At 44.7% G+C, this 25,639-nt stretch overlaps 1 protein-coding gene across 1 annotated transcript; it reads left to right on the forward strand.

Moving 5' to 3' along the window:
- Nucleotides 1-9,427: 9,427 nt before the first annotated feature.
- SUB1 (SUB1 regulator of transcription) lies at nt 9,428-23,924 on the forward strand. Its single transcript, XM_070411765.1, has 5 exons — nt 9,428-9,519; nt 12,761-12,833; nt 16,050-16,172; nt 18,560-18,668; nt 20,956-23,924. The coding sequence occupies exons 2-5, from the start codon at nt 12,762-12,764 to the stop codon at nt 21,033-21,035; spliced, it is 384 nt and encodes a 127-aa protein (XP_070267866.1). The 5' UTR covers nt 9,428-9,519; nt 12,761; the 3' UTR covers nt 21,036-23,924.
- The last annotated feature ends 1,715 nt before the right edge of the window (nt 23,925-25,639 follow it).

The raw sequence follows: 25,639 nt of genomic DNA on the forward strand, positions 1-25,639 counted from the left end.
ACTCAGGAAATCAGATTTCCCCCCACCAGAATAATAAAATGACATCAATAACAACTATAATCAATAACAACAACTATTACCATCCTCGCTGTGCATTTAGAAAGACACAAGAAAGCTCCTGTGATACTGTGAGGCTGTGCCCCTGCCTCACCCCTGCTCTGGGAGGGAATTCACGAAGACCTCGGGTCTCCTCACTCTTCTCACTGCAAGGACCTGCTTGCTCTCTCCAGGGACAGCCACACAGCCTGTCGCTGCAAGAGAGGAAACTGAACAGTGTTTGGGAGGCTGCCTCGAAAGCTCCTCAACAGGATTCACCTGTGAATGCAGCACGTGTTATAAATAGCTGTTACCCAAAGAAGGGCCAGTCGAAGTGCAAGCCGCCTGGTTCCTCCTGGCTGAGGGTGCCTGCGCTCCCCCATGTCAGGTCGGACAGGCTGTGTCGCCGAGCGTTGGCCTGATTCTGTTGGGAGGCACAGCTGTGAGGCATACTCTGAGACACATTTTGGCCTACTTTGCATTCTTAAAGCAAGGTCATCCTGGAAAACACCCCGATTTAGTACTGACATGACTCTACACGCTTGATGGCTTCCAAAGGCCGGTCATGTACTGGTACTTACTTCGGAGATGGTTCACTGCTCCTATTTTGAAACAGCCCCGTTCTCTTTTGCACCTGCGGTCGTTGGCTTGGGCCCTGCCTCCCAAGTGCGAGCTGTTGTCAGCTCAGAAGGAGCGAGAAATACTGTACACGGCATTGGCATTAAAATAGTTCCACTGGCTACTGATGCCTGAGGATGAACAGATATGAGAAAGAAGCCTTTAAATGTGGATGTGATCGATCCACAGGCAAAACATTAAAAAATTTAACATTCAAAATGAAACTTACAGACGAGACAGAGAAACACAAGTGAAAATAAAACCAGCCCGGGGTGGGGTCCAGCCAGCTGGTTGTACCCCAGTTGTCTGGAATCACATGGAATATTCAGTCTGGTCTCTGGAGACAATTGAGACCCAGAGAGTCTACAGAAGGACTAGCTACTCATTCTCTGAGTGTCTCTTCACAGAGCATGACGACCAGTCCCTCTTGAAGAATCACTGTTGAGATGCACTTTCTGGTTCCACTTCCTTCCTCCCTCAAACCACAACGAATATGACCTTTTCTGCACAATTAGGGTTCTACTTGGATATAGCAGCAACTCTTTGGTATTTTTTATGAGACGTAAATGACCACTTTCTATGTAGAGTTGACACAAAGACATTTGTACTTTTGAATGAGGGCTCCTAATTCAGCGTTATAGGTAAGGTTTGGGTCAGAATACTAAATAATTATTAAAAGTTGCATCAACCCCCGGTTGGTGTGGCCCAGATGGTTGGAGCGTCACCCAGTGCACCGAAATTCCCTTTCAGGACACATGCCTAGGTTGCGGATTCCATCCCCGGTTGCAGAGTGAATGGGCGGTAACTGATCGATGTATCGCTTTCACACTGATGTTTCTCTCCTTCTTTCTCTCAATAACCTAAGAAATGTGCATTTGTATAAATGGACAAGTCTTATTAGAAAACTGTCTTGTAGAAGAACTATTCAAACTCATAGAAGATATTTAAAAAATCTAGATGTTTTTTTAAATTTATTTTTAAAAATTTTATTGTTGAAAGTATTACATATGTCCCCTTTTCCCCCATTGACCCGCTCCAGCCCACCCTTACCCCCGCCCCAGACCTTCAGCACCCTATTGTCTGTGTCCATGGGTTCTGCATATATGCATAGAGGTCTTTGGTTGATTATTTTCCACCCACCCGACCTCCCCCACCTTCTGCACTCTGTTCCATGCGCCCATGTCTCTGGATCTACTCTGTTCATCAGTTTATTTTGTTAATTAGATTCCACATATGAGTGAGATCATGTGATACTTGTCTTTCTCCAGGTCCCTCCATGCTGTCTCAAAGGGTAAGATTGCCTTCTTTTTTTTACTGCTGCATAGTATTCCAGTGTGTAGATGTACCACAGCTTTTTATCCGCTCATCTACTGATGGGCACATGGGCTGTTTCCAGATCTTAGCTATTGTAAATGTGCTGCTATGAACATAGGGATGCATACATTCTTTCTGATTGGAGTTTTGGGTTTCTTAGGATACATTCCTAGAAGTGCAATCGCAGGGTCAAATGGGAGTTTCATTTTTAGTTTTTTGAGGAAACTCCATACTATTCTCCACAGTGGCTGCACCAGTCTGCATTCCCACCAGCAGTGCATGAGGGTTCCCTTTTCTCCACATCCTCACCAGCACTTGTCATTTGTTGATTTAAAAAATCTAGATCTTTAGATCAAAGAAATTAATAAACTGAGGATATATTTTAGCAGAATCTAATGTGGTAAGGTGTCTCTAGAACTTTTTTTAAAGGCATATTTTGAGCAACAGCTAAAGTGAAGGACAAGCAGAAAAGAAAACCAGCAGGGTAGAAGAAAGGAGAATTGTTGAAGAATTTGCTTAAATGCTAACAAAGTTTTTTTATGTTATTATTTTTTTTTTCCATAACAACATTTTTTTTAGTGAATAAATTGAAAAAAATCTGAGGAGAAATAATTTACTAACAATTTTTAAATAATTAAAAAATGTCTTTTGCATAGGCTGAGGAAAATTATTCATCCATGTTTTTCATAAAAAATAATTAAAATAGAGATGATGGTTTGGCTTATTCACTGCTGTGTCCCTCTGAGTTTAGGTCCATGTTTTCCTTATTTGGTTCCATGTCTCGGTCTAACTTGGATGCAATTCCACATGACTTTCCGAACTCAGCATTGTCATATTTGGGGACAGAAAGTCCACAATAACCTAGGTGCTACGTGGAAGCACAAATCTATTTCATTTCCACCATCTAGGCCTGATGATCTAGCAGATATCACTGAGGGACAAGAATGTCCACATAAGATGTTACTGAAAAGTAGACTTTTTTAAAAAACAGAAATACCAGAGTCTCTAAACCTGTCTTGGTCCGTTAATCATAGTTAAATTTTTGAAACGGAAAGTAATAAGCGGATTGCTTTCGAACAACATGCATTTACTAAAGATACAGCGATGTGAGGAGACCACAGATCTGAATGAGATGAAGTTGGCAGGGCCATCTTGACCCTGAGCTGAGCTGCTGGTTTCTGGGTTGGTCCAGAGTCAAGTATCCTACCTCCATAGCTCTCCTGAACCCAGTCTTCTGAGGTATTGCCAGATTGGGTTGCCAACACAGCATCGCTCAGCGCTGTGGTCTCTGGCTAAGTGGCTGTTGGGGGATTGAGTACCTGTTTCAGCAGAGACCATGACAGTAATAGAGTATCTGTTTAGTCACTTTTCCTAATCTGTTGGCGGATGCAGCTCATGCTATGCTACTGGACACTCCCCCTAGGTGTGTGATGGTCAAGCAGCCAGGCAGATCCTGGTACTAGGCCGCAGCTAAAGAGGAGGCTCTTTGGGTTGGATTTTTATATTGGTTTCATTTGCTATCGCAGGCATAGCAACGTAAGATGCATGTTAAATGCTGAGAACTCCAAAAGAGTTTACCTAAGCAGTACGACCCCTGAAGGACTGTCCTCCATCGTGGTCTCCTTCGGACGTTATGTGCCTGTTCAAGCGGTGATACCACATTTATACTCAACATTTTAAAAGAATTGTCACCAGGGCCAATTAGTGATCCATATAAAGATATTTTATTTTATGAATGTCTTAATTACTCATATTCCTCATCAAGGATTTGAGAATTTCTTTTGCTCTTTACAAATAGAAATTGACCTCAAAAGCTAAAGGTTTCCTGTCTCTAGGGACATATGAAGACCATGCCTCCAGCTCTGACGACCGTGCTCAGAAGAGAGTTCTAAAAGTTAACTTCGACCAATGTCAGAGTCACGGCCATCATCACACACCTTCGAAGAAGGTGACTTTTGAAGGGGGAAAACGCTCATTTGGATGTAAGTTATGGCGTATTTACTAGAAACTAATTATACTATTTTATAGAACATTAAATAAGTCAGGTATAAATAGTATGATGAGTTATGCTACTCACCTAGTAAAGATGGAATATAGACTTTTGCCATTATAAGATGCATTCTTCTATTAAAGGTGAGATAGCACATCTGAGGAAAGTTGGATCTAAGAATAGCTTTACTACCAAGTTCAACAAAGTCACCCTAGGAAAAAGAAATGCTTAGCAGTTTGTGTTTAAATAGCTTTCTTAAATATATTCCTGTTCCTCGCTGTGTATGACCTTCCATATAATTCATGTTCATTTGTAATTACTTGAGTGAGAAGGAGCATTACACGTTTGGAATTACAAGTCATTAACTTTTTAATGTTGTGCTATGAAGGTTGATTTCAGCAGATAAATACAGGGCCTATAGGAGCTTGTCTGCTAGGAGAAAATTTTATCAGGGAGCTCCTAGCCCTGCCCTTTTCGGTGCAAACACAGCCTTTCCTTCTCGCCTCCCATTCGGATCAATTCGTCTTCTTAGGTCCCCAGATGACCAGCACGACCCACAGCGACTGACAGAGGAATTTTGCTCTTGCTGGTGACTTAAAAAAAAAATTTTTTTTTTATTGATTTCAGAGAGAAAGGAAGAGTGAGAGAGAGATAGAAACATCAAAGATGAGAGAATCATTGATCGGCTGCCTCTTGCACGCTCCCCACTGGGGACTGAGCCTGCAGCCCAGGCATGTGCCCTTGACCGGAATCGAACTCAGGCTGACGCTCCAATCCGGCAAGGGCTGCTGGTGACTTTTTGATCTGTGTTGTGTCCCTTTACAGTCAAGCCTATATAACATCAGGAAAATTCCTTGCTGGTCCCTTCCCTCTCTGTCTCTAGGCCTAATGCTCCAGACTGTAGGGTAGGAAAGGAGAAAGAAAACTACCCTTACCCTCTTCTTCAAAGCCTATGAAACATGGCTTGTTTCCCCTGAGCTTTTTCTCATTCACTGTGTCCGAGGGTTGTAACTCCTACCCTGTGAAGTTAGATGCTTTCTGGGTCTCCTCTTAGGAAGAGGGGGTACCCCCCTTACATGTGTCCCCTCCCTTCCCAACTCCCTTTCGCTTCTCTTCCCTTCTGCACGTATGATCCAAGTGGCCCCATCCTAAGTGTCCCCAAGACACCTGGCCATCCAGAGCCAACACTCCTCTCATAGCCAAGGGAACGGCGGCTGCTAACATTTCATGTGCCACTGGACCTCCGGCCTTCCGCCTCCGTTTTCTCTTCTCCCTGCTCCCCAAACGGCCTCCCTTTCTGGTCTACCTGCAGATATTCCAAATACAATCATTTATTTACTAACGCTTCTTTGAGGAATCACCCATTTCTTCCAGAGCAAAGCCTGGAGGCAGGTATGTAGTCCTTTACATCCAAAGAGTCCCTCTAGAAATTTCTGGTAAAAGGAGCAGTTCCCCACCCCATCCTGTACAAATGCTCGTGAATGACACCTCCCTCCTATTATGTGTATGTGCACGTGTGCATGTATTTTTGCCTTTCTGCGCTAGACAATCCAAAGAAATGCATTTTCTTTCAAGTGCACGCGGTAAGGAGAGTTGGGCTACCCAGGTGGTGCTGGTTGGAACAAAGAGAACTGATCTATAATTCATACGTCGAAGCATCCGCACCCAGGAGCCAAACACCTTGGCCTGTCGGCACCCTGTGAGCGGTGTATGCTGTGTGAAGGAGTGTGGAAGTGCTCGCCCTCCTATTATTTAAAAGCAACTGTGGCCCTCTTTTGCTTCGAATAAGATTTTTCCTCCCTCTTTCACTCGAATGTAAGAATTTATTCTTATTTTTTGAATTACATCTACTGAAAAAAAAGAAAAGAAAAATCACTTATGACCAGGGGTGTGTGAATCGTTTCACCACCCAAGAAAACTGAGCCAACTGCATTCACATGCAAAACATCACCTCTCCCTGCTTCTAAAAATTCCTACTTCCTTAGCAGTTCACCCCAGAGAATCGAAACCCAACCCGACCGCAGGCCCCGCCCAGTTCCTTCAATGACACTGCAGCTGAAAGACACCTTTGTTAATGGGAGAAGGGGTGGCCCTGCCCAGGACTACTTATCTACGTGTGCTCAGTTTACCTGGGGTGATGAGCATGGTTTTGACGGAGACCAGAATATGTAGCCCCATAATAGGCCTCAAAGTTGACATACAAATTATTTTTGAGCTAAAGGCACTTAAAAACACACGCCAAACAGCCGGTATGAGAAGGACATCCTGATCCTCCCCTTTCCTCTCTCAAATCAGCAGATAAGACCCACTGTATGGAAAATGCCTCCTATACAGGAAGGAAATTAGCATTCTTATCATCAAGACAGGAAGTTGAGACGGAGAGAATTCCATACAAATGGATCTCCGTTCAAATAATTCCCACCTTTAGTCTCCCTACATACCTTAGTCACTTTTTCCACAAATACCTCTAGTTTGATGACGTATAAAAGCATTTAGGCTTTGCCACTTCTCTGGTCTTCATTGTCTTATGAGGGCCCCTGTGTCACATGAAACTTACATTAAGTAAATCTGTATGCTTTCCGGTCTGATGTCATTTAATTCTGAGGCCCGGCGAAGACCCCCAGGAGGTGAAGGAAAACGTCTTCTCCTATCGTTTTCTTAGGTAGGTGTGTGTGAGGGTGGAGGTGAGCAGGGCGGTCGAGCAGCAGCTATGTCAGTGTATATATTCTTGGCTACTTTAAAGAGAAATTTTTTTTATTGTTTTCAGAGAGGAACGGAGAGGGGGAGAGAGAGATAGAAACATCACTGATGAGAGAGAATCATCGATTGATAGGCTGCCTCCTGCACGCCCCACACTGGGGATGGAGCCCACCATCCGGGCATGTGCCCTGACTGGGAATGGAACCGTGACCTCCTGGTTCATAGGTCAAAGGCTCAACCACTGAGCCACACCAGTCGGGCTTCGCTACCTTTATTTCATTATGATTTAGATTTAACAATTTTTAAAAAAGAAATTAATTTGTGTTTTTGTCTGCATTTAATCTTTTAAGAGTCAAATAGTGCCAGAAGGGGAAAGGGTCTGGGATTTTGACTCAGTCTCCTGTATTCTATTTGCCACGGAACCCCTTCACACATACCACCCCTCCATCCCTACTCTAAATTCTCCAGATAAGGTACAGTTCCCCTCCCCTCTGAGGGTCAGGTTCCATAAAGGGAGATCCCATCTTTCCCCCCTTTTTTCACTCCATTCCCTGCACCCCCTAACTTTCCATGGCATCTTGGGCCTGTAATTCTGAGCTTCGATAGCATTCTGCTTCGACTTTGCTCCAAGTCCCTTCCCCTTCCTCCACTTGCAGTCCTTCTCCATATTTTGGGGTTCTGCGCTGTGTATGTTCTCTGCTATGGCGGCCACGCGAAGGCGTTCTCAGAGCTCCTCCATGGGGAGTGAGCGAACCAGGGCTGGCCATCACCACTGAGCACTGTTTTTACCAAACGTTGCTCTGCTGGGGTCCATGCTGTGAGAAATGCTCACCTGTCCAAATTCAGATAAGGGACGCGGAGACAGAGTATGGGGAAATGAGACTTTTAATGCGTTCTCGAGAGAGCAGCGTCTGTCCCATTGTCCAGGCACACACGGAGTACCGTCCCTCCTCCAGGTCCTCATTGGCTGAGTACTATGGGGTCACCTGTTTCCCCATTGGTAGCCTAGGTCTTATTGTCTCCCATTGGGCCATTAACAAAAATTGTGCTTAGGCCTTTTCTAAGTTGCCGCCACCTCCCCCTGTCTAGTTGAGGCCGGGACCTGGGGGTTTCCACCATCATGCTGGCTCACGTCCCCAGTTCTTTGTTCTTATATCCTCTTCCCTCCCCGCTACATTGCTTGCCCTGGGGAAATTCAGTAACTGTTTCCATTAAAAGTTGACTATGGTCGTGGTTTGGCTCAGTGGATAGAGCGTTGGCCTAAGACTGAAGGGTCCCAGGTACGATTCCGGTCAAGGGCACGTACCTTGGTTACGGGCACATCCCCAGTGGGAGATGTGCAGGAGGCAGCTGATCGATGTTTCTCTCTCATCAATGTTTCTGACTCTCTATCCCTCTTCCTTCCTCTCTGTAAAAAATCAATAAAATATATATTTTTTAAAAAGTTGACTATGCTGGAGGTGGACCACAGAGGCCTATTTCCTACAACGACCTCCTCTCCCTCCTGGGTAGGGCCTCCTCTCTTGCTGCACATGCAGGCCTAGGAGTTTGTTTTCGGTGGCTGTGCCATAATCGGTGGCAAAGACGGAAGGCTGGCTCTCTCCCCTCTGCATTCTGTGCAGGCGAGTGGGTCTCGGAGCAGAGCTGCTTGCACCCGGGGGTTTACGTTTAGAACAGATCTTTTATTACTCGTCATGCCCCTCCCTCTGTTGGACCAGACATGAGCACAGAGAGCTCAGCTGGGGCCGAGTCCACAGGACAGTCGCTCTGATATTCTAGGAACGGGTCACTTCTCTCACTGGCTGTTAGAGCCTCCTCCCCTACGCCCTTCCCAGCTCCCAGCTCCCAGCTCTCCCTTTTTCTTCCTTCAACCCTCCCGAAAACATTTCACTGCTCAGAAGCTTTCTGCAACTCATTCTTCTTCTTCTTTAAACAATATATTTTTATTGATTTCAGAGAGGAAGGGAGAAGGCGCGCGAGAGAAACATCAGTGGTGAGAATCATTGATCAGCTGCCTCCTGCATGCCCCACACTGGGGATGGAGCCCACAACCCCGGCATGTGCCCTTGACTGGAATCGAACCCGGGACCCTTCAGTTTGCAGGCCGACGCTCTACCCACGGAGCCAAACCGGCCGGGGCTCACTGCCTTCTTTTTCACATGGAATAAAGTCCAAGCCCTCTGCACCTGGTTTAAGGCACTTTCCCCTCTGGCTTCAATGCCTCCCCCGCTCTTTCTCGATGCCCCAGGACTGACTCCTCCTCACCTCTCAGCTGGCATACTGAGCTCAGGCCTCCTTTTCCCACTCCACCTGGTCTCTCTGGCCTCGGTGCTGGTCTTTCAGGTTTTTTTCATTCGTCTGTTTAGGACAGTGGTTCTCAACCTTGGCTGCACATTAGAATCACCTGGGAATTTTTTTTAAAATCCTGATGTCTGGGCCTCATCCTCCGGAAATTCTTTCTTTGTTATCGGGTGAGGCCACAACATAACCAATGGACATAAGACACTGGGGGCGAGGGGAGGCCAGGGGATTGTCAAGGGCGGGGAAAAAAAGGAGACATATGCAATACTCTTTGTAATACTTTAAGCAATAAATAATTTAAAAAATAAAAAATAAAAATAAAAAGATTGCCAGGTGGTTCTAATGTGCAGCCAAGGTTGAGAACCACTGGTTTAGGACAAGGGGCGGTCCCTTTAAGGCCCTGGAAAGGGTCTGGGTGCGGGTTTCTCCGGCGAGGCCACGCCCCATCACGTGCCGGGGGCGGGGCCAGGGCCTCGGCTTCCGTCACGTCCGGTTCCCTGTCAGTAGCGAGGAGCGAGCGAGCGAGCAGGGCAGGTCGGCGGCAGCGGCAGCGGCGCAGCGTGAGTACGCGGCCCGCCCCCACCCGCGCCCCCGGCCCCGGCCCCCGCGCCCACCCTCCCGGCCCCGAGCCGCCCGCGGCCTCCGCTCTCCCCGGCGGTGACCGAGCGGGAAATGGCGGCGCTGCTGACCCGCCCCTCCCCGCCTCGGCCCCACGGACCCCCCCCACCGGGGCCCGACCCCTCCTCCGCCCAGGACCCCGCGCCCCGGAGCCGCAGCCCCCTCGGCGCCGGGAGCTGCCCCCGGGAACGGCCCAGGGACGGGCGCGGCGGCCCGGGGTGCGGGGCGCGGCCGGGCACGCGGAGCCGCGGGCAGGGGGCCGGGCGCCCCGGACAATGCGGCGGCGGCTCGGGCCGGGCGGGGGCGCGTGCGGGGCCGCCCCTCCCCAGGCCTCCCGGGCCCCCGGCCCCGCTCCCGCCCCTGCCTCCCGGGTGGGGGCGCTCCAGGGCGGGGGCGCGCGGACCCCGACGGAGGAGGGCGGGTGGGGGGCCGAGGGCGGTGGGGGCGGCCGACTGCGGCCGGGGGTGGCGAGCGCCCCGAGCGGAGAAAATGGCGCTGGTGCAAGGCCCTCCTCTTCCCGCTCGGCCGCCGCCGCACTCGCCGCCTCCCACGCCCCCGCCCCGGCCGCCGGCCCGGCCCCCTCCCCCGGTCCGAACCTGCCCCCTCCAGCCCCGGCCCCCTTCCCCGCAGCCCCCGGTCCGACCCGGCCCCCTCCCCCGGTCCGAACCTGCCCCCTCCAGCCCCGGCCCCCTTCCCCGCAGCCCCCGGTCCGACCCGGCCCCCTCCCCCGGTCCGAACCTGCCCCCTCCAGCCGGGCCCCCTTCCCCGCAGCCCCCGCCCCCTCCCCCGGTCCGACCCTGCCCCTTCCCCCGGTCCGACCCTGCCTCTTCCCCCGGTCCGACGCGGCCCCCACCCCCTCCCCCGCAGCCCCGGTCCGACCCGGTCCCTTCCCCCGGTCCGACGCGGCCCCCACCCCCTCCCCCCGCAGCCCCGGTCCGACCCGGTCCCTTCCCCCGGTCCGACGCGGCCCCCACCCCCTCCCCCGCAGCCCCGGTCCGGCCCCCTCCAGCCCGGTGTCCCGGGGAGGACCCCCTCGGGCTGCATCGAGCTCCTGTGCCCTTAGTCCCGGCCGATCTGTTCACCGCCTCGTCTCCAGTCCTCCACGCCAGCGATTTCGTGTTTTTTGTTTGTTTGTTTTTTTGGTTTTGTATGTAGTTTAGCGATGTTAGTATCATTTGCCTGAACTACGAGCCTGCCTGCCTTTTTTTTTTTTTTTGAACAATACGGGCTCCTGGGTGAACATGAATGCCTATTTATTTCCATCCATCCTGAGAGGCCGGCTTAGGTGCATTACCTTGTCCTGTTAATGGACGGACTCGGGGAAAAGGAGGGTGGGTGTCTTGGAAACGGGCCTAGGCCCCAGGCCGCGTTCAGCAGATGGCGTTTCAGAGGGAAGCATGGGCGCTGTTTAATTTAGTTTTGAAATGTTTCCTGGCATTATCAGCAGCTAGCGTACACAACGGGGCAGATTTGGAGATAGGGCTGTGACATGGAGCAGGAGCAGGAATAACGGGTGAGACCTGGTGGTGCAGGTTGCTGCCCCCCGCCCCCCCTTGGGGCTTTGGAACTTCATGTCCAGGATGGGGCCCCTTTACCTTGACCTCCTGTTGTGGACACAGTCAAGGCCACTGCTAATGCAAGTTCCCTCTCGAGTGCTACGTTATTTCTGACTTTTTAAAGGAGGAAATGAAGCCTTTGGTTTTTAAACACGTGAAGGCTCTGTGTGGTGCATATGGGGCCCTTTAGGGCATAGAAAAACTATGACTCAAGTCTCTTGAGAGGGGGAGATGGAGAGAGCTGAAGGTAATTTCTTACCCCTGCCCCCGTGTAAGTGCCTTGAAAATAGGTTCAGCGGGTCTTGGAATTCCTTGAAATTCGGGATCTAGGCTTTAAACAAATCTCTGCAAATGTAGATGCGCAGGGCTCTCTGCCTTGCTGCTCAGGCACCTGGGGAGCGAGGGTCTCCGTGGGAATTTGAGGACAGGTTTTGCCTCTGCCACAAGCAGAGTCTTCAAATTTTAGTGTATTCCAGAGTAGAAAATGAGTGTTAAAATGTAACAAATTGTGAATTATGTATAACTTTGTGAGCTCTGAATTAGTCCTTGTTATTGGCATGGCCAAAAAGCCAAAGAAAATTAAGAACGTATACAAAATAAGAAAAATCTATCTATATAAAAGCCTAAGCGACCATTAGGACCCAACAACCGGAATGACTGGTTGCTATGACATGCAGTGAGCACCAGGGGGCAGACGCCCAATGCAGGAGCTGCCCCCTGGTGGTCAGTGTGCTCCCACAGGGGGAGCGCTGCCCAGCCAGAAGCGGTGCTTGCCAGCTGTGCGGGGGTTGCGGGAGCCTCTCCTGCCTCCACGGCAGTTGGACATCACCCTAGGGCTCCTGGACCACGAGAGGGTGCAGGCCAGGCTGAGTGACCCCCTGAGTGCATGAATTTTGTGCACTGGGCCTTTAGTAGTATTATAATGGTAATTAATTGTATATCAACATCTGTATAGTGCAGTGGTTCTCAACCTTTGCTGCACATTAGAATCACCTGGGAATCTTTAAAATCCTGATTTCTGGGTCTCATCCTCCGGAAATTCTGTTTTTTTGTTACTAATGTTGTGGCCCCACCTCATCACAAAGAAACAGAATTTCCGGAGGATGAGGCCCAGAAATCAGGATTTTAAAAAGATTCCCAGGTGATTCTAATGTGCAGCCAAGTTTGAGAACCACTGGTACAGTGCAAGTATTCCCCATGTTGTGTGAATGTTGTGGTTATTTCCTGTGGTGAATAATTTTATGTTTGGTCTCAACAATGAGAAGTGGAAAGCCTTACTGAGAGGACTTACTCTCCCTGGCTTGACCTGGTTGCTGTCAGCTGCTGCTTGCAATGGACCCTACTCATACATCTAGCCCTGCTAAAGTGAAGAATAAAAATGCACATTGGCTCCAAGAAAGGGTGTAAGAGTGTGCGATGTGTATGACACTTTACTCTGCCTGTTATCTTCAGCTTGGAAGAGCACAGATTAGAATATAACTTCTAGCATTCCCTCAGTATAACAACTCCAGTACCACAAAATGGTAGCATGAACCGTGAAACTTCTTAAATTTTTGGTTGGGGGAGAGTTAAAATGAATGTAATAGAGCAATCTGTAAATTACTTACATAATACGTTTTTCTTTCAGAATGCCTAAATCAAAGGAACTTGTTTCTTCAAGCTCTTCTGGCAGCGATTCTGACAGTGAAGTTGACAAAAAGGTGACTATTATTGCACCAGGTCACTTCTGTAGTCCTTCCTTCAGCAGCATTGCCATATCCAGTTCCGAGGGACAGCACCGTGTGTCGGAATCTTACAGTGAGAGACAGGGTGGATGTTTCTGAAAGTGTGGGTGGCCTGGATCTTCACTTCACTCAGATGCCGAGGGTGCTGCTCCATGCACACCCCTCGCCCCTAAATCAGACTCCAGTCAGCCTCAGACTGACTTCTGTGAGGAGCCCTACACCTGCAGAACCACTGCCATAGACCCTAGAGCAGCAGTTCTCAACCTTCCTAATGCCGCGACCCTTTAATACAGTTCCTCATGTTGTGACCCCCAACCATAAAATTATTTTCGTGGCTACTTCATAACTAATTTTGCTACTATTATGAATCGTAATGTAAATATCTGATATGCAGGATGTATTTTCATTGTTCGCAACCCACAGGTTTGAGAACCGCTGCCCTAGAGGAATAGCATTAGAATTAGGCCAACGTCACTGTTTGCCATTGTTTAGAGATGGGCTTACTCTGTAGCTATTGTATGAAGTAATTGACCCGAATTATTTGCACTCCTTGAATGCACATGTCAGTTTTGACCACTGTCTCGGTCATTGGTGTTCATCCAGCCCACAGTATTAGTTAAAGTGTAGGCTTGGTGCATTTAAGTTAGAATGCTATTTACTCTGTTCCCTCCTTTTAGCCCCCAGCATAGCTGACGTGAAATTGCCTGTTGAGGCAGAGTAGGCTTTTTCCGCATCAGATGGCAGCTGCGCTGTGAGTGGTGCACTATTCTCCTTCCCTGAGCACCTCGCACTTCATCGGGTCTGCCTTCCACGCACTGTCCTCTGTCTCCTAGAAGCTCCCGCAGTGGTGTCTCCGAGCCTAGGTGGCAGTGTCAGTTAAGAGAGAGCTTAAGGGGGAGTTTGGGGGAGATGGATCTTCATAGGGAAATACAGAACATGATACCATCTGGAAGAGTGAAACAGGCTTCAGAGAATATATGTACTGTAGTAGGGAAATTCTCTATTACACCAGCAGAGCATTTGAATACATTCATTCAACGTATTTTTATTGAGCTTTTGTGTGTCAGGCATGTACCAGTCCACAGGGACTATCTATACAGACCCTGATGTAAAGAATAATTTTTAAAAATATATATATTTTATTGATTTTTTTACAGAGAGGAAGGGAGAGGGATAGAGAGTTAGAAACCGATCAGCTGCCTCCTGCACACAGCCCACTGGGTTTGTGCCCGCAACCAAGGTACATGCCCTTGACCGGAACCGAACCTGGGTCTGCAGGCCAACACTCCATCCACTGAGCCAAACTGGTCAGGGCTGCTTTTGCTTCTTGAGCAGAGTTAATTTTTGCTGATTGTCCCAAATAGTACTATTTAAAAAAATACATATATATTTTAATGATTTTTTTTACAGAGAGGAAGGGAGAGGGATACAGAGTTAGAAACATCGATGAGAAAGAAACATCGATTCAGCTGCCTCTTGCACCAGCCAGATGCGGTGCTTGCCAGCCGTGCGGTGGTTGCGGGAGCCTCTCCTGCCTCCACGGCAGTTGGACATCACCCTAGGGCTCCTGGACACACACACAAAAAAGCCATGTTTTCCACTGGAGCATTGAGATGAAGACTAAAAGAAGAGTGAAGGAAAGATTCTGCTACTTAAGTCCTTTCAGGGATTGAGCTGGGATGTGCCCAGCAACCCAGGTACATGCCCTTGATGGAATCGAACCTGGGACCCTTCAGTCCGCAGGTCGACTCTATCCGCTGAGCCAAACTGGTTAGGGCCCAAATAGACTTAAGGACATATGTTAAATACATCCATTTCTTTTTGTTTGTATACATTATGTTATGTCTAGCTTCATCTAAATTAGTAAATCAATATACAGGGGTGGACAAAAGTAGGTTTCCAGTTGTGAATACATGAAACAGTTTATTGCGCTATTATTTGTTAGTTGCATTATTCGTTATTACAACTGTAAGCCTACTTTTGCCCACCCCATACTAGGTTAGGCTTTCCACTAAGGAACATGATTGCCCTCTACTGTTTGGGTTGGGAACTCTACTGGTTTTCATGGGCTGTTACCTCATTTTGAGACAGATTATATAAAAAGCTTTTGCAATGATGCTGCTTTTAAAACATTGTTTTGCTTTTGAATGCTAGTCTAATACATTGCTGCCTATCTTTAGTGTTTTTTTTTTTGTGATGAGGACGTTTTAGAGTTGACTTGTGCGCAGTACAAAATAGATTTCTTAGTTTTGCCTACTCAGACTCCCTAAGCCAGTGTGTCTCTTGGAACAGGCAGAGCATAAATAGATAATCATATTCTAGAAATGGAATAAGTTGGTTGTATTCTTCCTAGTTAGCATGTCTCCTTTGTAGCTTTAGTAGACTTGTGGTTCCCAAAAGTTTATTCAAAAACATTAGGCCCCTCATCTTTTTATGTTGTTCCTCCCAAAGAAACCTTATGTGGGATTCTGATCTATAAAATAAATTTTTCTGCTCAATACCACTCTAATGCCTGAAGTATTTTTTGGGCTCCTCAGAACTGTTTGCAAAAACTACTATATACCAGTGTTAGGTTAGTTTCAAAGTTTCATTGTCAGGTGGATCTTGGCTATGTTTATATTTTTTACTTAATGAGTAAATGCAGACTTTTGATCCTTTAAGTATTAAAAAGTATTGGAATCTTGAACCTGTCCATGTAATAAATGTCTAAACTTGTAGTGAATTTTTATAAGAGTTAATTAAGCCAAACTGATGACATAGTTGGGAAGCAAGACCTAATGCTCTGGAGAAGGACACTTTTGCACTTTCTCTTGTACATTTGGAATTACGAAGGAAACAGGGAAGGTTATGTGGAAAGCGAGGCTGGGATTGGCTTACAGGGCAGTTAGCAAGACCGTGTTCTTCTGCGGGTGCTGAAGCTCCCAGGTGTCTGAAAACTAGGCCTTTCAAAGGTGTGTGCACCCAGGTGCTCAGAAACAGTGGACAGGGCCTCATGCAAAGATGCATCCTGTACTAAAAGGTACAGGCATTGACCTGCCCAGGTAGGGATCTATGGTCAGATCGTCCTGTGAGGTTCCTGTTGATCACTGAACTTGTACATGCCCCCCCCCCCCCCTTTTTTTGTGTCCATAAACCGGAGAAGTGTTTTATTAAGTGTGCAAATTTTAACCATATTCATATTTTTCTTTCAAGTTAAAGAGGAAAAAGCAAGTTGCTTCAGAAAAGCCTGTAAAGAAGCAAAAGACCGGTGAGACTTCAAGAGCCCTGTCATCTTCTAAACAGAGCAGCAGCAGCAGGGATGACAACATGTTCCAGGTAAGGTTGGTTATTGGGTCCAGAGGACTTCTTCTCTGGCTGGACCTGAAGAACCATCAGAGTGCCTTAATCTAATAAGGCACAATCTTTATGTACATTAGAGTGCTCTTGACTAAGGATATTCATTGAAATACAAGAACAAGTTAGTAGAAATGAAAGTAATTTATATGATGCTGAAAAAATTTTTTAACAGGTTTAATTTGAGCCAAAATTGACAGCATGCCTGGGAGCAATACCTCAAATGCTCCCTATACGGTGTTAGATTATTGCTAACACCTAGAAGTCTGTAGTTTTCCTGTATTTAAAACAATGTGAATTTAAAAGCTGTAGAAATCCAAAAGAAGAGATTGAGAAGTGCACATTAGAAAGTACAGTAGAACCTCGGTTCTCTAACAACTTGTTTCAGAAGGCTGTTCGAGACCCAATTTGTTCAAAAACCAAATCATTTTTTCTCATTAGAACGAATGTAAATTGAATTAATTTGTTCCAGACCCCAAATGAATCCCTGTTTTAGCATTTTTTAAATATATTTTATTGATTTTTTTTACAGAGAGGAGGGGAGAGAGGTAGAGAGTTAGATACATCGATGAGAAACATCAATCAGCTGCTTCCTGCACACCTACTGGGGTTGTGCCCGAAACCAAGGTCCATGCCCTTGACCGGAATCGAACCTGGGACCCTTGAGTCCGCAGGCCGACGCTCTATCCACTGAGCCAAACCGGTTAGGGCTTTAGCCTTTTTCATGTACAGTACATGGCTAATGTGCTGGTTAGTTTATAAACAAACACTTCCTTTCTTAATGTATTGACACCCCCTCACCCCACCCCCAGCCTTAAAGGAGCCCTTTCAGCACTTGTTCCAGGTGTCTTACAGGAGGTCAGCTGGCAGCATCTCCACTTTTCCATACTTGACCACCTCGGGAACACTGTCACTGGCTAAACTGCAAATCGACAACAGTTTTCTACCTCTTCAATTACTTGTGATCATTGCTTGTCTCTTTTAAAATACATTTACTTTTTCTAGCGAGAGTTTAAATTCTTTGCAGGTTTCTGATATCTCAGGAAGACGAGTCTTGCAAAAGACAAGCAGTAGTAGTAGTATTTTTCTGATTGTTTATTTTATTTTTTTTGTCCTTGCTCTAAGAACCTATACAGGCTTCAGAATTTTCTTCCTGTGTTTTCAAGTCCTCTGCAGTATAGGTCAATGTGGTCAGCCTGCCCTTGAAAATCAGTATTGTATCTTTCTGCTTTCTCCCTTCTATGTCTTTGTCATTTTTTTCTCCTTTTTTACTTATTTAATGGCTGATCACTTTTCAAGGTCAAATCCTATCACCTAAAGTTTCTTCCACTTGCTCAAGCCCACATTGAACTTTTATTTGACTTATCTAATAACCAAAATTATTTTAGTAGATTTTCTGTAGATTTAATTGTATCTATTCAGCAAGCTCTTAGGCTTATTGTAAAACCAAAATGAAAATGTTTAGTTCAGTGCCATAGCCGCCTAAGATACTTACACTTAAAAATACATATATATTTATTAATTTCAGAGAGGAATCTGACTGTTCTAGGCATCTTATAAGTGGAATCATACAATCTGTATCTTTTGGTGACTTGTTAATTCACTTACCATAATGGCCTCAGGCTCATCCATGTTGCAGCATGTGAACGTATTTCTTTCTTTTTAAGCTTAATAATATTCCATTGCTTGTATATATCACATTTTGTTTATTCATTTATCAGAAGATGGACATTGGGTTGCCCTATCCCAGCTGTGGGCAAACTACGGCCCGCGGGCCGGATCCGGCCCGTTTGAAATGAATAAAACTAAAAAAAAAAAAAAAGACCGTACCCTTTTATGTAATGATGTTTACTTTGAATTTATATTAGTTCACACAAACACTCCATCCATGCTTTTGTTCCGGCCCTCCGGTCCAGTTTAAGAACCCATTGTGGCCCTCGAGTCAAAAAGTTTGCCCACCCCTGCCCTATCCCAAACATTGTAAGTAATGTTGCTATGAATATGGGTGTACAGATAATACCGCTTCAGGACCCTGCTTTTATTTCTTGTAGGTACATATCCAGAAGTGGGGCTGCTGGGTCATATGTTCTATTTTTTGAGGAACCTCCATACTGTTTTCCGTAGCGGTTGCAGTATTTTTGCTAATGATTCTTTTAATGTAAAATGATTAGAAATGTGAGTTGTGCTTGTTTAGTTCCATCATTTACAAAGATTTTTTTTTTAATAGTGACATTTCCTTTGGATTATAGTTTTGATATTGATAGTAGTAGTTATTTTTGTGATTAAAAGAGTAGTGAGTATGCAGTAAGTTGTGAATATAAATATGGACTTATAAATAAATACTTTTTTATGTTCTGTTTCTTTTGCAGATTGGGAAAATGAGGTACGTCAGCGTACGGGACTTTAAAGGAAAAGTCCTAATTGATATTAGAGAATATTGGATGGATCAAGAAGGTGAAATGAAACCAGGAAGAAAAGGTGAGATTTGATTTCCTGAATTTGGTCCTAATATTGGGACTAAATTAAAAATTAAGTGTCCTAGTTTGAAATGAAATAATGTTGTCAGTGCACTAGGAAGATCCTCATTGGGTTGGTTCACTATCTTCTGTAGTCTTTTTGGTAATGATACTTCTTATTTTTTAATCCTCACCTGAGGATATGTTTCTGTGAATTCTAGAGAGAGGGAAGGAGGAAGGAAGGAAGGAAGGAAGGAAGGAAGGAAGGACGGACGGACGGACATTGATGTGAGAGAAACATTGATCGGTTGCTTCCTGAACATACCCAGACCAGGGATCGAACCCGCAACCTTTTTTTTTTTTTTTGATTTATGGGACGATACTCCAACCGAGCTACCCTGCCAGGGCAACACTTAACTTTAATGAGGATAAAATTATGGCAGAGCCCAGCCAGCGTGGCTCAGTGGTTGAGCGTTGACCTGTGAACCAGGAGGTCTCTGTTTGATTTCTCGGTCAGGGCATGTGCCTGGGTTGTAGGCTCGATCCTCATTGCGGGTCTGCAGGAGGCAGCCAGTTAATGATTCTCTCTCATCATTGATGTTTCTGTCTCTCTCTCCCTCTCCCTTCCTCTCTGAAATAAAAAATATATATTAAAAAAATTATGCAGATAAACATATAATTAAAATGATAAGGGCTGAGAAGTAAAAGGGCAGATTATTATGAGAGGAGAAGTGCTCCGGGAATCTCCTAAGGAAGTGTCATTTGACACTTTAGATAAAGGAAGAGCTAGTCAATGTGAATTGTATGGGAGAGGGAATCATTTTCAAAGTAGAGGAAATTGTGCAGATACCTTGAGGTGAGAAAGAAGTTAGATTGTGCGGGAATTGTAAGGCTGCTAATGTACTTGAATATAACTTAAAAATTACTTTTACATTAATTCTGAAGTAGAGTAGGCTCTGCCTGGGAGGCTGTAAAATGAATGGAAATCCTGGTTCACAGTGTGTCCTTTTGGGTATTCTTAGGGTGGTGTCCTCTAAGTGGGTTTTTGTCTTCCTTTTGTGCTTCATCCAGCATCATAGAAGCATACTTTAGTTAGTTATCCACCCGAGTTATTTTTCCCATTGATCTTTAGAGAGTGGAGAGGGGTAGAGAGACATTGATGTGAGAGAGGCACGTTGATTCATTGCCCACTGCATGAGCCCTCCCTTCGGTGCACGGGCTGGTGCTCTACCACTGAGCCACACCAGCCGGGCGCAGCATGTGTATTAATTCACCAAGTAGCTAGAGAACATTTGTGTGCCAACCTAATGAAAAAATGCCTCTGTTTTCTTCTGCCTGCACGTCATCTTGTAAGGTATGACTTGTTTCCTTCCTGTAGTTTGTAGATTTAGTAAACTTAATGTCTATGGTTTCATTCCCTTGTTCAGCCCACTTTGGGACTGGGCAGTCCAGCTGTTCCATCGTGGCCAATGCCAGAGTTCTTTTCTTCCTGCAGCAATTGCTAACCAGTAAGATGAGCTGGAAAGCCCTTCCTAGGTGTTGTCCCAATACGTTCTCCTTCCCCTCCGTTTATGGCCTCCCAGCAGTTTCCTGAGAAATCCATCAGTTCTTCAATTCTAGTTTATTTCTCCATTTGTATGGGTCAGGTATTAGCATATTAGAAGTTTAAAGGACAAAGTTCTTCCTGCTCATACTTTAAATAGGACAGACATGTCATTAGCTAACATTTTAAATTTTGCATGTGCCCAGTGATATGCCAAGCTTATAATTCAAATCAGCCAAAAAACTTAGGCTCAGACTTACTTGTAATTGTTTTGAAGTCATGTAGTTAGTGACAGTGAGGCTGGGATTTGAATCCAGTCTCTAGACTGTACCTTCCAAGAAGTCACATCCCAGGGATGTCCCAAAGTGAAACGTACAAGCCATTCACCTGAGCTCCTGTGGGGATTGGGAACAAACGTTGGAGCCAACGGAATGTAGAAATGAATGGGTGTCACACACCAAACCTCGACCTGGCCACTGGAATTGCTCATTTGCAAGCATTTGTGAGCTAAGCTTCAAGTCATTGTTCTCAGTTTAGTATGTGTCTTGCAGATGCAGTGTGGGAAGTAAAACTAGATATAACATCGATCATCCTGGGCAACCATGATGAATTTATAGTTAACAAGATATCTTGTTGTCAATATTTATATCATTGTGCCATTCAAAAATAGCAATTTTGATGAAACAGTATTTTATTTGGAAGTTTAAAAACCCTCAGGAAAGCTTAAATACATTTTCAACTTTTGATTTTTAAAACTTTGTTTTAGGTATTTCCTTAAACCCTGAGCAATGGAGCCAGCTGAAGGAACAGATTTCTGACATTGACGATGCAGTGAGAAAACTGTAAAATCTGAGCCATATAACCTGTACTGTCCTAGTTGTTTTAACCTGTCTTTTTACATTGGCTTTGTTTTTTAAATGTTGTTTTCCAGGCTATTGTATATTTGGATTGCAGAACAATTTGTAAGAATACTTTTTTTTTAATGTGCGTTATTAAAAACGTTCTGAGTGAAGCTAATTGTCAACTTTATTAGGGGGTTGCTTTGTGCCCACCACCTAGTGTAAAATAAAATCAAGGAATACAATCTTAACTGTTGTGGCCTTCTTTGATCAGAAGAATTGGTACTATTTAAGGCCAAAAGTTAACAGTTTATAGACCTTTTAATTTCAGTGCGGCTTTTACATTCAAAAGGATTTATATTGTATTGAATTTATAAACTTGATCTGTGAAATCCATAGTTGATTCTGCTAAACAAATGTCTAGACTGATTTTCAACCCCACTGATACTTCACTTCCCTTTTTATCTTTACTTCATTTTCCTTCTATAACTTGTCATGTTCAGTGTTCATTTTACTTTTTGCTTTTTCTTGAATATATTCCGCTAATCTGGAAAGTCAGTGAAACTGTCTAAATGTTAGTTATCTCAATAAGGTACTTGTAACTAAAATATTATATGAGAACTACAATCACTAATTCTGTATTAAATATTAGGAGACATAGTTTGATAAACAATATGGCTTGTGTGAAAACTCTGAGCAAGTAAGTGTATGTCATGATCTGTAGTGTTCTGTGTCGTAGTTATCTTATTGCTTAGTCTGCAGAAAATAATGACTTAGATGTCTGATTTGCTTTCTCTTATTAAACATGTTCACCGTAGGATGATGTCTGTAGAACCAGATATTGTTAAATTAGACTAGGATTTAATAAAAGTTGTGAAAGTTTACTGGACTAACATTTTATTTTGTAACATTGAATATGGAGTATATGCAGCCAGGGATGTCGTGAGCTTTACTGTTAGGGTAGGCAGTGTGGTTGGTTTTTAGGGAAAGAGCATAGACTCGTGTTTTTTGGCCTTTGCTTCAGAAATAGGCTTTGTTCTTTTAGTTAACCTAGCAGGTGCTCTATAGGATTTTCACTGAACCGATGACAGAGACATAGATTGAGATACAGGTTTCAGGGCCTTGGCAGCAATAAGCAGGGCCTGGTGTGCCTTAGGAAAAGGATGTGAGGGAGCTGTAACTGGAGTTAAAGAAGGCTGTGATGACGGGAGAATTCTCTGCAAACTAATGATATTTTGATCATGTAGATAGGACACGATTCTAGATAGAATAGTCAAAAGAAAGGTTTAAAGATGTAAAAAATGCTTGTTGACAAATTATTTTTGATAGCTAAAGTAAAATAGTAATTGGTTATTGCCATATCAGAGTTGCACTGTTATACCAAGTTCGATTGCTAACTATGTCTAGAACATTTTATAGAATTGTCAAGGACTTGATTTCAAAACCATCTTCCAAACCACATACAGTTATCAATTTATCTGGCAGCTAGTCTAAGTATTTTTTTACATTTTTAGATTTTTTTTTTAGTGTTTTTAGCAGTAACCCTAATCAGTATGTAGTTGGGGAAATAAAGAAACTCTCTTTCTGGTAGTTTAGCCTTCATCAAATAATAGGTACCAAAGTGTTCAAATAACGTCTTTTAGACAATGCATACTTGATTGATAACTTTCCCCTTTTTTGGAAACATGTCCTGTTAACTTGATTGGGTAGATTTGAAAAATATTCCTTATATATATATAGAAAGGGTAGTTAGAACACAGAACTTTGATTTTGGTGTAGATGGAGAGGGGATAATTGTTGATTTCCTAGGTTTACAGGAATTTAAGGGGTGTGTGCATTTTGAAACAACCTAATAGAGAGATGGTGCTGAAATCTGTTATTACCCAGGCATTTTCCAGCTTTTTAGTGTACGATGTTAAACCTTTATATAAGGAGGGCTTTTCTGGCAGAATTTGGTAAGTTGACTGCTAAATTCATTTAAATAATGCTACTGGATATGCACTATATAGAAATTATTAATCTTTTTTTTGGGTGTGTGTATAGGGAAGGATGAGAGCTGGGTTAAAATAAGAGCCAAAATAACTCCTACTGAAAGAAAGGGTACTTTTGTTTGTGTTTAAACTTTATCTTTTTGGTAAGATCACTCAGAAGGAAAGCTTGGCATTTTGGGGCAGCCATTTCTTGCCGTGTGATGCCAACATGGACTTACCACCACTGGCCCTGGCATGTGCTCGGCAGAGGGCTTTCTCATGGGGTTTTACTCTCTGTCTTTTACATACAAGTAGCATGTGACCAGTTTCCAATGCTCTTGGCATTTTATTAAAAGAACAACCACTAAAAAGGAAAAACTGTATAATTTGCTTATTCTCTTTTGTTTTGCTTCATAAATGCTTAAGAACTTCTTTTGAAGACTGTTCCTACCTCATTAGCTAGTCGAGATCCGGTGATGATCAACCTATTCTGCATAATATTTTTGGAAAAAAGATTATGAAAATAAATATATACATCTTGGCCTTGGCTATTGAGGGGAAAAGAAAAATAATTGAGAATTAAGTGTTCCTGATGACATGGGTATGTTGAAAGAGTATATGAAAGTCTGAAATAGTACAAAAGTGCTGGCTAATATTTAGGTATTTCTCTTGATAGTCCTTCACTGTTTATGGAAATCCAGTGAAACACTCAAAAGTTCTTTTGTGTGTGTGTTTTTCTTTGTTTTTTAGTGGTGGTTTTCTAGATAAATTCTAGGAGTAAAATCTTTACATAGTCACACACATGTACTTCTGTAACTGTGGAATACCTGTATGCTTTGTTTGGTACATCTTCCATGGAGATGCCAATGAATATACTACTACATCTGTGAATATTTTAAATGTTGAAATAAAAAATAAGAAACGTGCCCTGTGTGTCATCCCAGTTTTCACATTCCTGAACATGAATGGCTAGGTTACCTGTTGATCGGGTTTTATGAAGTGGAGTACCTTTCTGCAGGAGAGCTTTTGGAATGTGAGTTAGCCTTGGCACTTCCGTCTTCGTCTTCGGGGCCCTCTGGGCCTGGACTGCCAGCTGACCCCAGGGGAAATGCAAATAACAGGAGTGCACAGCCTCCTTTTGTCTGCCCTGTGAGTGTTGTGTAGTCTGATTATTCCTTGGTGTACTTAAGTGTATAATGGACTTCTTCGTGTAACTTAAATGTACATCTTGATTTAAAGTGTCTATTTTCCCCATCTTGATGAGTGCTTTTGCTTAGTTACGTGTTGAGATCTCTTATAAATTTCTGTTTAGGGAAACTTACACAGGGATAGAAAGATCTGTGGAACACTACATATGACTAATTTTGCTCCACCTGATTGACTGTAAAACACATGGACTCAAAACTCCAGTCAATGCCCTGGCCGGTTTGGCTCAGTGGATAGAGTATCGGCCTGTGGACTAAAGGGTCCCGGGTTCGATTCCAGTCAAGGGCACATGCCTGTGTTGCGGGCTTGATCCCCAGTGGGGGGGCATGCAGGAGGCAGCCGATCATTGATATTTCTATCTCTACCTCTCCCTTGGTCTCTGAAATCAAAAATATATTTTAAAAAAACAACTCCAGTCAAGAAAAAAAACAGAAAACAGTCCTTGACAATTATGTAGCATGGCTCAAAGGCATAATTGGGTGAGAAAAGAGGTTTGAAAAACATGAAACATTTAAAAAATAATATGGGATTATTTACTGTGTAACAGTTCATCTCAGACTTAATGTCCATCTGAGTACAAGATCCTGTTACACAAGGCTCCCCTCCCCCCTTCATAGAAGCCCTTCACAGAGTCCAGACCGTCCCTGGCTGTCACAGCCACTTCAGTCCCAGGTTAAAGTGACCCGTTTCCCACCAACGTGGAATCGTCTAATTCCATCCTCAGGCTGTGGAGAGTTTTAACTAGTTTATCTTTCTGCTGTATGACTTTAGGCCGCTTCCATTCTCGCTGCCCGAACGTAAGTCCCTTATTCTGCATTTCGGCAGTTGGATACTATAACCTCGGTAAGAAAAACATTGTACACAAAGTGCTTTTCCTACTGTCCAAGTCGGAACTTCGCTAAAATGGCCTATGGAGTAGCTCATGTCTTGGAAAGAGGTTCCACTTCGGCTGCTTCCTCATGAAGCCCGAGCCTTCTCACAGCTCCCACTCTGGCTTTATTTTCCGAACTAGAGGCCTGATGTACGGCATTTGTGTGAGGGGCTTGGCCCTCACAGCCCCGGAAGGTCATCTGGAAGTCTGGTCTAATTAGCATGTTACACCTATTATAGACTAGAGGCATGGGGGTGGGGGGTATCCCCTCAGCCCAGCCTGCATCCTCTCCAGTCCAGGACCCCTCAGGGGATGTCCAGCTGATTGCTCCTAACTGCCCCCCCCCCCCGGCCTGGTCACCCCCAACTGCCCCCTCCACCCCCCCACCTAACTGGCTGCCCTCATGGACACCCACTGGCCTGGTCGCCCCACGCAGCCTGCTTGTTCAGTTGTTTGTTGTCCGTCACTAACCCCCCTGCTGGCCTGGTCGTAGGCAGCCATCTTGTGAGGGCGTGTGGGTTAATTTGCATAATACCGCTTTATTATATAGGATAAGTAGTTGTT

Source organism: Myotis yumanensis, unplaced genomic scaffold (genome assembly GCF_028538775.1).
Source record: "Myotis yumanensis isolate MYYU_CA2020_CCGP unplaced genomic scaffold, mMyoYum1.0.hap1 SCAF_4, whole genome shotgun sequence".
NCBI classification, from domain to species: domain Eukaryota; kingdom Metazoa; phylum Chordata; class Mammalia; order Chiroptera; family Vespertilionidae; genus Myotis; species Myotis yumanensis.